The following is a 15,000-nucleotide window of genomic DNA, read 5'->3' as shown; positions in this document are numbered from 1 at the left end:
GACGAATTTCGGTAATTCGGCAACACCAGGAGATGATGGGCAGCATTACAAAAAGTACAAAAAAAAATAAAAATAAATAAATAAAGTAACAAAGAAAAAACACAAAAGGCGCGGTTGTGACGTCCTGGCGGAGCCCCACCTGCCATCTCTCGTTTCGTTCGTGTTGGCGTTCTCTCTCAGAAGCGCATTTTCAACTGCGCGACCTAAGCCGAGAAATTTGTTTAGCAAACCGTTAACGTTTATCCCTGCGCAAAAGGGTGTGCCTTTTCCTCCTCATGTTACGATGATTACTTTCCTAATTTTCAAATAATCTTATAATAATTACGGCAGACGAGTTACGATGAAACGTCTTGCGCAGCACTTCGGCGGGAGGGCACCCTGCCTTATGTGCCCTGTTGGCTTTCACTTTCCACTGGTTACAGTAAATAACAGCTTGCCTCACAAACCTGCCCCCCCCCTCGTCTCCTCTCCTTCTCCTCTGTCTCTCTCTCCTCGTCGCTCTCTCTCTCTCTCTCTCCCTCTATCTCTCTCTCTCTCGCTTTCTTCTCTCCTCTCTCTAGATGGCATGCTGCAAATCCAATTATGATCTCGACAACTAGACCTTGTTCACTCAAGGGATTATTTGGGTGGTCGATACATTTTATAATTGAAATAGAAGCATCAGACAGCGACATGGCACGTGTGGTCAAGAGGGAAGCACGCGAGGAACTTATTGGTCGCAAAACAGACTTCGAAAGAAATGAAAAACTTTTCAGGAAACGTCAGTACTGATTTCGTTATAGCAGTTAACCTGGCAGTTTTACAACCATTAGAAGAGTTAACATATTAACTTGCCCCAAACCACTCTCCACATCATTCCTTCAGGATTCTATACATTGATTATTTAGCAAAATGCACCACCATCTTCAGATACTAGGCTCCTCTGGGCTGACACTGAACTCTGAGAGAGCTGCCAACAGGTTTATCTTGGTAAGTGAAGTTCAGGATGGTACTTTTATTAACAAATGAAAGGAAAAAGTCTTGAAAGTACTATTCACTACCCTTAATGTCGCTTGTACAGATTAGCACTATCACACACCCACACACACCACACACACACACACCAACACACACCACACACACCACACACACACACACACACACACCAACACACACACACACACCCACACACACCCAAATACACACATACACACATACACACATACACACATACACCATACACAATACACACACACACAACACACACACACACACACACCCAAACACATAATTATATATATTATATATATATATATATATAATATATATATAGATATATATATATATATATATATGTATATATATATATATATATATATATATATATAATAATATATATAATATATATATCAATATATATATAATATATATATATATTATATAATATATATAATATATATATATATATATATATATATATATATATATATATATATATATAATATATATATGCATATATATATCATACTAAGATATAATATATATATATAATAGATATATATATTTCTATACTAATATCATAATTATATATTATGCACAAACATGTAGAATTCACACAAATACATACTTTACCATAACAATACAATGCAACCAAATATTTCAACATGATATATATACATATTTTAATACGATAATAAATTTACTAAACAAATAAATGAAGAGTAAATCCATTTTAGAAAATAGGAAAGAAAAAGGACACCAAAAATGCACAGACTCTCTCTCAGAGACAGGTGCTGCAAACACAAACAAAAAGGTGATCCTTTCGTGGAATATTGGGACGTATGAAAATTACATTAAATAACAGGGTTTCTGTAATTCCCCATCAGTGTTGAACTGGCCAATATAGTGTTATTAACCACTAATTTTATTTGCATCTGTAAACATTCTTTCCTATAGCTTCAAGAACAGAACTAGATGTAGATAGAAATGGAGAAAAAAAAATAGTAAAGGGATACAAAATCTTGCAAACATGGATAGGAAGGGTATGATACCAGCAATATTAGGACATGATTATAATAGACCAAGGTTAGTTTTTCAACCACTTGAAACTAGATTTCTTTTCCCAGACTTGATTTATCATAGCACTAATATTTGCATAAGATCCTTATATTATAAGTTAAACCCCATTTTATGATCCAGCTTCTTTATGGTGCCGTCTGCAATTTTCGAAATTACCTAGGAATTTCTCTTTCCTCGACCACATATTCTCTCTTTCCTACGGATAAATCAATGTTCCTTCACTGATGGTTCTGTTGAGTCTGCATGTTATCATTGCGAAACATCAGCATGTTGGTCAGGTGACGCCGGCATTTTCTGGCCTCCTACCCTGCAACTAATCTGCGGTTCATGCTCATTTTTCTTAGGCAGCGTTACCATTGTCTACATGTCCTCCAATGTATTCACAGCTCGTTAAACACTCTGCTCTGTCGGCGTACATGGGGACTGCACCTTTGATAACTGCCAACAGAAAGCTGGTGAAAATTATTACGGGAACACCACACACCACACACACACACACACACACACACACACACACACCACACACACACACACACACACACACAACACACTACACAAACACTCACACACACACCACAGGTTTCAATACTGTTGCAGATCATGAGTAGAGAAACCAAACTTTCAGAACAAAAGAGGCAAACAAAATATCACACTTACTCATTTACCATAACATGAAGCTATTCAACTCTACATCAACATCAAGACTAAAACACACCCCTTGCTCCTTCCTAATGAAGAGACTTACCACCACATGACGGTACGAGTCGTGCCTCGGACTTGATTGGAAGCCAGGATCACGGTCCACCCAAGACCTCGATCATAGATCAGGGTGATCGGTACTTCCTTCTCAGCGGGGGAGTCCATTCGGATGATCATTGGCTACTTCGCCCAGCCCAAAAGCCAGCAATGAGGCATGGAAAAGCCGACGCACACTGGGACCGAGATGAAGAGTGTGAATAAATACAGAACAAGGAAATAGAAAAGGTATTTTCAGCCGCAGGAGATCATTGAAGACTTTACTGCAGCTGAACCAAAGAACCCAGCCAGTGTTTTGGGTTTCTTCTATTCTGTTTCAAGTGCAAAGCTTCAATGAAAAGAGGAAATGAGAAAATATGAAATAGTGTTTAAATGACCAATTCAACATAATAAACAAATAAATTTTCTCTACAGAATAACTATGTCACCCCAACTCTACTGCCCTTTATGTCTACAACTTAATGGCTAGGATGAAGGATGAACAAATTACAATAAATAATAAATTTAATTCTAAAATAATATAAAGAATAGAATAATGACAGATTGAATGAATGAATATGCATCATTTCACTGAGTAAACACAAAACTAAATTCTTTCCATACATTAAAAGGCAAACACAGGCCTACTGCTCTTGGCCACTTCCTGGAGCGTGACCTTACGTGGATTCTGAAGCGTTGCAGTGCGTACAAGTAATTTGGAATTACTTCTTCCGAATCTTTCACCACACCGAAAATTGCGGATGAGATCTGGCCCGGCTTTCGGGTAACTTGGGCCTGCAATATAAAAGAACGATTTTTCCTTTTACCTTAATTCATATCTAGCATGAAATCATAAGGCTAACTAGAAAAAAAATAGTAGAAGATAATGTATATATATATATATATATATATATCTATATTATACCTATATATATATATAATATAATATGTATACTATATATATATATATATATATATATATATATATATTATATATATATATAATCTTATATATATATATATATATATATATATTATATTATATATATATAATATATATATTCTTCTTTTAATGGTAGGTTCATGCTGAGCCGCCGTGGTCACAGCATGATACTTAATTTGTAGTTTTCATGTTGGATGATATTGGAGTGAGTAACGCGGTAGGTCCCCAGTTCCTTTCACGGAGCAGTGAAGGTAGTACCTTTTAGGTAAATCATTCTCTATATTTATCCCGCGGCGTTGGGACCAGCACTTGACTTGGCTGGCTTGGCAACCCGTGGCTAGGTAGGCAATCGAGGTGGAAGTTCCTTGCCCAAGGGAACCAAAAACGCGGCGGTCGGTGACTCGAACCATTCGAATCATGATTGCCGTACGTGACATGTCTGAGTCCAAAGCTCTAACATTCGGCCACCGGGCCTTATCTAGATATATTATATATTATATATATATAATATATATATACTATATATATATATATAATATATCATCATCAAACAACGTATGCTCATGCTTGAGCAGCCGTGGACCTCTCACCATCCTTGGCCACAAACTCGATCTTACGCTTTTCTTCCACTTGTACCATCGACAGCCCGCAAATATCTTTGATATTGTCGCTCAGTTTGTCTCGGTTGCCTCTCCTCTGTTTCCCCTACGATCCCTGTCAGCAAGTTTTTCTCAATACTTTTACTTCTCATTTACTTGACCAATAAACTTTAATTTCCTCTGTTCAGATGTCCAACAGTCGGTCTTTACAATTATTTGCTCAGCACTTCATCCATTCGTTCTCTCTGTCCATCTACTTACGCAGTACTCGGCTGTAACACCACATTCAAAAACATGATCTTTTTCTTGTCTATCTACTCAACACAACACTCAGAAACCATTATGATGCAATTGGGGAAAAACTAATGAGTCAATAACTCTCAGCTTTGTCCGGTAAGGTAATGCTTCGGTCTTTCAGATGTTATCGGAGCAACTGCGGTGCCTTTGGCAATGGTTTCTTCCTTGTATCTCCGGTGAATCATCAACATATATATATATATATATATATATAATATATATATATATATATTATAAGATATATAATCTATATATCTATATATATTATATAGATATGATAAAGTTCTATATATGTCTAAGTATTAGATATATATAAGTATATATATATATATATTGTATATAATATATATTATATAAGATATATAATATATATATATATATATATATGTATATATATATATATATAATGTGTATATATATATATATATATATATGTATATTATATATAGGCTCAATATATATAATATATACTATATATATATAACATCACGATATATAATGACGTAATATCATAATAATATATACTTATATGTAACATCGCAGCCTCGCAAATATCTTTGAGTTGTCACTAGTCTGGCTTCGGTTTGCCTATTCTCTGTTTCCTATCACCATCCCGTCAGCAAGTCCTTCTCAATACTTTTACTTCTAATCACAGGACCAATAAACTTTAATTTCCCCTGTTTAAAATGTCCAACAGCCGTATTACAATTATTTTTTCTCAGCACTCATCATTCGGTTCTTCTTCTCTGTCTAGCTAATACGCAGTACTCGTCTGTAACACCACATTCAAAAAACTATGATCTTTTTCTTGTCTTATCTACTCAGCACCAAACACTCAGAACCATATGATGCAATTGGGAAAACTAATGAGTTCAATAACCTCAGCTTTGTCCGTAAGGTAATGCTTCGGTCTTTCCAGATGTTATTGAGAGAAATTGTGGCATTTTGGGCAATGGCAATTCTTCTTTCATATATATATACATACATATATACATACACATTTATAGTGTGCAATAATTTCGTTCAGCTCACCCACGCTTGACAGCAACATCTTCTCTTAATGTGACAATTATAAAAACTGCCACAAACATGCAGCCAAGCCTAAGCATGTTCCTCCCCAGGAAAGAGACTTGAGAGCACTCACCCCATGGGCCAGCTGTTCTGACAATGAAGAGTGGGTTGAAGGGTTGAAGTATGGCACCAATGGCTCGCACCCACAGCGGAATGGTTGAGTTTCTGCCAACATCAAGGGCCGTTCAGGAATCACAGGGTCAGCCAGGATGAGGGGGAACCCTGTGAACAGGGAAGGTATTGGGCTGAAAGTTAACATGTAGCACACAAACACACTGCTGCATGCAATCACACACAAACACTCTCAAACATCCATACACACAAAGACACAAAAATTCAAATGCATTTTTTTTTTTTTACTTTCCTTCTCCTTTGTATCAAAATGGCTTCCTCAAGTTTAAAGACCTACACAGTGAAGCCAACTGTAAATAACACTAGGTGACTATACACATTCTGTAGTAAACTGAAAAACATTGGGAAAAAAGGCCCATATTTCAATTCATACATGGGTCACATCAGCCTGAGACAGTGACTAATGTTAGTTAAAAAGGTTATGAGAAAAACATCTCTCTAAAAATAATAATAAGAAAAAAAATTCTTACCTTTCAGGATGTTTGATGGAGTAGGAGGCAGCCAGAAAGCCACCAAAGGAATGACCCAACAGAATGAACTTTTCCAGGTTCATCTTCTCCCTCCACGCTTCAATGGTTGTGATGAACTCCCTCTCAGCCTCCAGAGGGTCACGTGTAAACTGTGGTCGAGAACTGCGGCCAAAACCTAACACGAAAAGCAAAATGGGACATGTTAGAAGGAAGGTATTAGTGACAGAATATTTCTGCCCTTCTGACTTTTGCCTGAATGAGTATTCCAACTTGTCTCATAGTAAACTCATCATGAATGAACATCATGCAGTACAGGCTCAGATTCAGTACAGACTACCTCATATATACACAAAAAATAAATAAATAAATATAACAGAAGGAAATGTAATCTAATCCTACACATCAGGCCAATTCTCACACCCTGCACCAGACTGCAGCCCACCCACGTACCAACAATGTCAATGGCATAGACGGGTCTCTTGGCAGCCAATGCATCATAATTGAGGCACCACAAGCCCACCCCTGAGCCAAAGCCATGCAGAAGCACCAGGGGGATTTTGGTTGACTCTTCATTAAAGCTCAGAGTCCAGATGTGCGACTCCTCTGCGCCAACCGTGCAGCCCACATTCACATAACGTCCTCTGTACAGGCTTTTTAAGTCTGGAAGGTCAAGGAATATTTCTGTTACATGACAATACTATTCCATGTCAAATTATGAATAATGAACAATGGAAGATAACGACTCCTTATCCATTAACCTTACAAAAATGTCACATATTCCTGACTCCAAAAGTTTAGGAGAAACTTACTTGACAGCAACATTTCTATGAATCTAGTAGTGATGAAGGGAAGTGCGGGCACCATTAGCAGCCAACTTAAAAAAACACAATGTAAGGGTTAGAAGGGGGTAAGAGGAAAAGATTGAGATTAAAAGTTATTCCGATGTGCATATGTGTGTGGTGTGTGTTGTTGTTGATGTGTGGAGTGTCGTGGGGTTGTTGTGCATATGTGTGAGGAGTGTGTGTGCTGTGTGTGTGATGTTTGTCGGTGCTTGGTGTGTGTGTGTGGGGTATGTGATGTGTGTGTGGTGCGTTGTGTGTGTGGTGCTGTGTGTTGCTGTTTCCCATGTTTTTTTGTGAATATGTGTGTTTTGTATTTGACATGTGTGGGTGTGTGTGTTCTGTGTGGAAAATGTGTCGTGGGTGTTTGTTTTGTGTGTGTGTGTGTGTTGTGTGTGTGGTGTGTGTAGTGTGTGTGTGGTGTTGGGTGTGTGTGTGTTTGTGTGTGGTGTGTGTGCGCTGTGCGGGTGTGTGTGTGTGCGGTTGGGGTGTGTGTTTGCACTAATGGTGTGTTGTTAGAACTCTCGTTGGGTTGTGTGTATGTGTGTGTTGCTGTGTGGTCGTCGGTGTGTGTTGTGACTGTGGGTGCCGTGTGTGTGGGGGTTGTGTTGGGTGTGTGGTGTTTGTGTGGGTGTGTAGTGTGCCTGTGGGGTGTGTGTGTGCCGGTGTGGATGTGTGGTGTGTGACTGGCTGTGGTGTGTGTGTGCCTTTGTGGGTGTGGTTTGCTGTATGTGGGTGTGTGGTGCCTTGTGGGGTGTGTGTGTGCCTCTGTGTGTGGTGGTGTGTGTGTGCTGTGTGTTGTGTGTGTGTGTGTGTGTGTGTGGTGTGTGTTGTGCTGTGTGTGTGTGTGCATGTTTGTGTGTGTGTGTGCTGTGTGTGTGTTGGTGCACCTGTGTGTGTGTGTGTGTTTGTGGTGTGTGGTGTGTGTGTGTGTGTGTGTGTGTGTGTGTGTGTGTGTGTGGGTGTGTGTTGTGTGTGTGTGTGTGTGTGTGTGTGTGGTGGGTGTGTGTGTGGTGTGTGTGTGTGTGTGTGTGTGTGTGTGTGTGTGTGTGTGTGTGTGTGTGTGTGCGCCTGTGTGTGTGTGTGTGTATGTGCCTGTGTGTGTGTGTGTGTGTGTGTGTGTGTCTGTGTATTTGAGTGTGTATGTGTGTGCAGACATGTCAAGTGTATGGAAGCTTTATGCATGCAGAGAGCCAAGTCTTTCGAATGAGAGTCTGATCAGTCACCAATATCTTTTTCCTGACAAGAGAGCGCAGAGCATTCACACTAAGACAGCGCTAAAGCTGACTCATCATAAAAATCCACTCCATCCAGCTTTTGTCTCTCGGCCATTCAATGCTCTCTTTCGCAGGACACGTTGGACTCATTACAGAAATATTCATGAAGCTTGAGATTATATGCAAGTATGATGATAGTAAAAGCAATGTCCATGATGATGATGATGATGATGATGATGATGATGATGATGTGATGATTGGATGATGTGATGATGATGATGAGATGATAAAAAACAAAATTTAATAAAATAATAATAACTTAATAATAATAATAATAATGATAATAATAATAATTTAAAAATGATGATGATGATGATGATGATGATGTGATGGCGATGATGATGATGTGATGATGATGATGAGGGTGATGATGATGATGATGATGATGATGATGATGATGATGATGATGATGATGATGATGATGATGATGATGATGATGATGATGATGATGATGAAAAAATGAAAAAAATATATATTATTATTATTATTATTATAATAATAACAATAATAATAATAATAATATTGACAATGATTTTGGAATATTTTTAAAAGTATTTTTGCCCCATTGCTAACCAATCACTGAACTATGTACATTTACTTATGTAATCTCTATCCCCTCTGCTGCTCTGAAATGTTTTTCCCAAATACGCACATTTGACAAACACATTCTGGTCATCTGCAATAATGAAATATATCCCAACAAGGAATCCAGTGCAGAAAGATGAACTCCTGTGTCCTTTTAAAACCTAATTTTTTTTCAATGAAAACATGAAAACCTAATCTCAGAGAACACAGGAACAGCACTGCTTGTTAATACTTATCACTCATCTGCAGCCTCTGGGTCAAGTGTCAGCTGACAGGTTTCCATTTCCTCTTCTCTATCTTCATAAATGACAGGCCACAGAGATTCATTATATTCCTCCATGTTAGCCATGACCGCCAGGGTTCTTTTCCAGTTTTGGTAACGGAGTGCTTGCGGCTCTCCACTGATAGCCGACCCAAATAGGATACATGACAGCAGAAAGAGCTTAAGATGGCTCATCATTCTAAGATTACAGCAAAATCTCTCTCCCTCTCTCTCTGTGGAAAAGGTGCTGGCGTGCAAAGCTGGAAAGGCAAAGTTGCTAACAGGCCTTCTGCCAAGGACTTCCAATGGTCGAGTGTTTTCGCTCGAGTGTCTGTGGTTTTCAGAGCTGCACCTTGGTTATGATCCACAATTACTCTTCAAAGGACAACCCTGATAAAACTCCCTCATCATAATCTTGCCTATCAGTCCATGTGTACTAAACATGACTACCAATCACACATGTGTATATTTCTGTAAGATAAGAAACCACACAGATAATTAACGCATGTTTTCAACTTATTATCTCTCTGACCTTTAATACATCAAACAAAACTAACTTTGTCCCTTTATCTACTGACTATTTACAGCATGACTCAAAACTAAGATAACATTTATATAACTTTAAAAATTTCAAAGAAAATTTTACTTACATCATTAATTATATAAGTATATATATCATAGCAAAGCATTTAAAAAATAAAATCAATAATTGTGAATAAACATCTGTAGCCTCTCAATAATCCATCACATTCCACTCATAACGCACAGCAATGGAACAGACGAGGTAGACTAATTCCTATCGCCTCATGAAAAGGTCACAGATGACTTTGGCAAGTGCTCATTCCTTCCAATCAGGGGCTTCAAGCCAAACCAAAGTTATAACCACCTATGTACTATCTATAACACTAATCATGAATTATGATAATAACAATAACTGTAACAATAATAATAGTAGTACTAATAATTATAATTGTGATAATAATAATAATAGTAAGAATGATGATGATGATGATACCAATAACAATAATAATGACAATAACAATAACCATACTAATACTAACACTAATACTAATTATACTACTAACTACTACTACTGATAATAATAACAACAGCAGTAATAATAACAAAACATTAAAAACTAATACTCATAACTATCATAATAATGGTGCTATCCATAACAATGCTGATCACTGTTATAATCAGATCCTCTCCCTCACCTGGGATCTGCACCCTGCCTTTCTGTCTCCATGTCTCCTACTGCTCCTTCTCTGCTCCTTGCCTGCTGGATCCCTCCTGCTCATCACCATGACTCAGCAGAATCCCTTGGTGGTTGCCCTAGAGTCCCTCATCTTTTGCGTGCTAAAGCCGAGATTCTGATTCTTCGCCCTTTATGCTAATTCCCCGATGATCGGACTAATAAGGACGTCTGTGACGCTTACAAATCATAGACTACATGAATACTGAGTCTATTTGGAGAGTCATCCTGTGAGGATTTCCCATCCTAGATCCTGCTGAGTCACACACCTATCTTCTTGCATCATATTCCTCAAAAAATAACAAGCACACACGAATGGCATGAATATCAAAAGGTGTTGGGTCATGCCATCCATTTCTCTCTCCTTTCATTTCACCTCACAGATACAGCCAAGTACAAGGTCACAAAACAACAAATATAGCTTTCTGTATCTGAATTAACTTCAATACTGGCTCAATATTGGCAATATTTATCAGTCACTGATAGTACTGACGGAGACAAACAATGAGAATGAAATATAGAAAACATTAAGATATATAGAAAAAAGAAGAAAACAGAATTGTCAAAATATAACGCCAAAGATATAATAGGCACTGAAATTGTTGAAATTCGTAGCAATACCAACAATATATAAATCAAAAGAGCAGTAAAAGTATTAATCATCATCATTTTTATTATAGCACAATAATAGTAATAAGAATAATAACAATGATGGTGATCTTGCAGTGTGAAGATGTTCACTCTCATTCATACTTTTTCTACCACAAAAATAAGAAGAATAACAATACTAACAACCATCACAGTAATAACAACAATAACAAGAGTAGTGATAGTAGTAGTAATAGTAATAATAATAATAATAGCAATAACAATAATTATTATAATAATAATAATAATAATAATTATAATAATAATAATAATAATAATAATAATTACAATAATAATTATAATAATATTATATAATGATAATTATATATATAATATGTGGTCACAGCATGATACTTTAATTGTAGTTTTCATGTTGTGATGCTCTTGGAGTGAGTACGTGGTAGGGTCCCCAGTTCCTTTCCACGGAGAGTGCCGGTGTTACCTTTTAGGTAATCATTCTCCCTATTTTATCCGGGCTTGGGACCAGCACTGACTTGGGCTGGCTTGGCCACCCATTGGCTAGGTAGGCAATCGAGGTGAAGTTCCTTGCCCAAGGGAACAACGTGCCGGCCGCAGATTGCCGTCGTGCCAGTCTTGAGTCCGATGCTCTAACCACTTGGCCACCGCGGCCTTTCATATATTATATATAAACGTGCTCACATGCGCGCGCGGGCATAATAATTATAATAATAATAATATTAAAGATATTAATAATAATAATAATAATAATAATAATGATAATAACAATAATAATAATAATAACAATAATAACAACAATGATAATTATAATCATAATAATAATAATAATTATAATAATTATAACAAATAAAAATAAAAATAATAATAATAATAATACTCATATTCATATTCACATAGGCTGCGGTGGCCGAGTGGTTCGAGCATCGGACTCAAGACTGCCACGATGGCAATCTGAGTTCGAGGGTTCGAGTCACCGGCCGGCGCGTTGTTCCCTTGGGCAAGGAACTCGACTGCCTACTTAGTCACTGGGTTGGTAAGCCAGCCCAAGTCAGTGCTGGTCCCAAGCCCGGATAAGTAGAGAGAATGATTACCTAAAAAAAAAAGGCAACACCGGCACTTTCCTTGCAAAGGAACTGGGGACCCTACCGCGTACTCACTCCAAGAGCATCACAACATGAAAACTACAATTAAGTATCATGCTTTTGACCACGGTGGCTCAAACATGAACCTACCGGGAAAAAAAAAAAAATTAAACTATCTATCTATCTATCGATCCTATCTATATCATTTATTTATTCTATCAGTGATATAGACATTTAAACAAGAATAAGATATAATAGGATAATAGATAGATAGAGAGAAGAGATATATAAGGAATAAATATAAATCGATGATAGAAAGATATATAGAGATCATAGGAAAATAAATATATAAAAGTATCAATAGAAGAGTAAATTGAATATATAATATAGAATAGAATAGATAGATTTAGATTAGAGGATATAATATATCATAAAACATAACAATAATAAATAGATCAATAAAAATATAGAAAAAACATAAATAAGAAAAGATATGACAATATATATATATATATATAGATAGATATAAATAGTATAGAAATATATATAGATAATATATATATATATAATATATATAATACTATAATAAATATAATATAATAGATAGTATATAAATACAATATAATAATATAGATATATATTTTAAATTTTTTTTTTTTTTAAAGTGTATCGATAGATAGAGATAGAGATAAATAGATAGGAGATAGACAGATAGATAGTTTGATAGTGTAACATATATGGTATAACACACCACACCCCACACACACACACACACACACACACACGAACGCGCAAACACACACACACACAAACCATAGATATGTTATATATATATATTATATATATATATATATAATACATACAACATAATATGGAAGAAAAACCACAATACAAAAACTAAATCAGTTGTGATGTGGGTTTATATTGTATAACGGAAGATGTTTTGCTATTCACACATATATAGTGTGTGGGTGTGTTGTTGTTTGTGGTGTGTGTGTGTTGTTGGGTGTGTGTGGTGTGTGTTGTGTGTGTGTGTGTTGGGTTGTGTGTGTGTGGTGGTGGGAGTTGTGTGTGGTGTGGGGTGTGGGTGTGGTGGTGTGTGTGTTTGTGTGTGTTGTGGTTGTGTGGGTGTGTGTGTATATATATTAATACCATAATACAATACATATTAACTATATACTATATATAGAACTATATATATATATAGACTATACTAATATATATATATATATAGTTAATATATATAATATAATATATATTATTGATTAGATATGTATAGGTAATGTATATGATATGTATATGTAAGTATTGGTATATGTATATGTAGAGGTATTAGGGATATGATAGTATATATAATTAATTTTAAATAATATATAATATAATGTAAATATATACATAGAGATAATATAATAACAAACACACAACATATACATATAATATTATATATATAGATATAATAATATATACACTATAGAATCATACATTTAATAGACTATATACATATACATATACATAGTACAGAATCTGACATACTACAGACGACAGATACAGACGATACATACGTACGACTACATACACATACTATCATACTACATACGAAGATAAACGATAAAACTAATTAATACATAAATAATATATACTATATACATATTAATAAGATAGATAAAGTATAAATATATTAATAAAATATAAAGAATATAAATACACACACAACACACATATATATATATATATATATAGATTATATATAATGATATAATATCAAATAATAGAATATATATATACACACATATATATATATATTTTATAATTTAAATTAATATAAAAATTTAATATATAATTTTTAAAGGTTTATATCTTTATAATATTTTATATATTATACATTTATATAAATTATATATATATATATTATATATTATTATAATACAATAAAATAAATTTTAAATATTTATTTTTAAATTATATATTTTTATATATAATTATTTTAATAAACACTAATGTGTTGTGTGGTTGTGTGGTGTGGTGTGTGGGTGGTGTGGGTGTGGTGTGTGTTGTATAACATATATTATCACTATTAACATCTATCGTCTATTCCCTATCTATTTATTCTATCTCTATCTATCGTACACATTTAAAAAAAAAAAAAAAAAATTATTATTTGGTTAAGTTATTAATATGTAAAAAATTTTTTATAAGTATAATTTATATATTAATATTTTTAAAAGTAATAAGGGTAATATAAGATATTATTTTTATATAATATATATTACATTCAAAAATAATTTATATATATATAAATTTTATAATTATATATTATTATAGATAATATATAAAATTATTATATATTTAAAATTATTTTTAAAATATATAGATTTTAAATTAAATTATATATTAAATATATTTTATATTTTTTAAATTTTAAAAAAAAGGGGTTAACAATAGTGAGTAGAAAAAAAAAAGAAGAAGTAGATGGGATAGATAGAAAAAGAAGAAGAATTTTTTTTTTACGGTGGGTTTTTTTTGAGCCACCTGGCACAGCAAAACTAATTTAGTTTCTTTTGTGATGCGGGGTTGAGGACGTGGTAGGGTCCCCCGTTCCTTTCAAGGGAAAATGCCGGGTTTCCTTTTTTTTTAAAAACCCTCACCCGGGCGGGACCACCTGCGGGCGGCCCCCCAGGGAAAGGGGGCGGCCTTGCCCAAGGGGGCAAGGGGCCCGGCCCCCCGGGACGAACCCTTTTAAAATAGATTTTTTTTTTTTTTAAAAAAAA

The 15,000-nt window shown here is 35.1% G+C and overlaps 2 protein-coding genes across 2 annotated transcripts in view; both read right to left on the bottom strand.

The window, feature by feature from the left end:
- LOC119596961 ((Lyso)-N-acylphosphatidylethanolamine lipase-like) overlaps positions 1–5,872 on the bottom strand; it is a 22,830-nt gene extending 16,958 nt beyond the window's left edge. Inside the window, exon 1 of the mRNA XM_037946361.1 lies at positions 5,777–5,872. Within this exon, the coding sequence (XP_037802289.1) occupies positions 5,777–5,781 (5 nt within the window). The 5' untranslated portion in view covers positions 5,782–5,872. The remainder of the gene's footprint in view (positions 1–5,776) is intronic.
- A 414-nt stretch (positions 5,873–6,286) lies between these two features.
- LOC119597140 ((Lyso)-N-acylphosphatidylethanolamine lipase-like) lies at positions 6,287–9,355 on the bottom strand. Its single transcript, XM_037946645.1, has 4 exons — positions 9,246–9,355; positions 7,115–7,179; positions 6,756–6,965; positions 6,287–6,480 (listed from the first exon to the last, which is right to left on the bottom strand). Exons 1-4 carry the CDS (start codon positions 9,353–9,355, stop codon positions 6,302–6,304), a joined length of 564 nt encoding a protein of 187 aa, XP_037802573.1. The 3' UTR covers positions 6,287–6,301.
- Positions 9,356–15,000: the final 5,645 nt, after the last annotated feature.

This window comes from Penaeus monodon, chromosome 38, assembly GCF_015228065.2.
Source record: "Penaeus monodon isolate SGIC_2016 chromosome 38, NSTDA_Pmon_1, whole genome shotgun sequence".
NCBI classification, from domain to species: domain Eukaryota; kingdom Metazoa; phylum Arthropoda; class Malacostraca; order Decapoda; family Penaeidae; genus Penaeus; species Penaeus monodon.
This window is presented reverse-complemented; position numbering and strand designations above follow the sequence as displayed.

Excerpts from the sequence above, each read along its gene's own strand:
- LOC119597140 (XM_037946645.1), bottom strand. The coding sequence starts at position 9,355 with ATGGCTAACATGGAGGAATATAATGAATCTCTGTGGCCTGTCATTTAT. Across the intron at positions 6,966-7,114 it reads CATAGAAATGTTGCTGTCAA|ACTTAAAAAGCCTGTACAGA; the intron begins GTAAGTTTCTCC and ends TTGACCTTCCAG. Across the intron at positions 6,481-6,755 it reads CTATGCCATTGACATTGTTG|GTTTTGGCCGCAGTTCTCGA; the intron begins GTACGTGGGTGG and ends TTTTCGTGTTAG.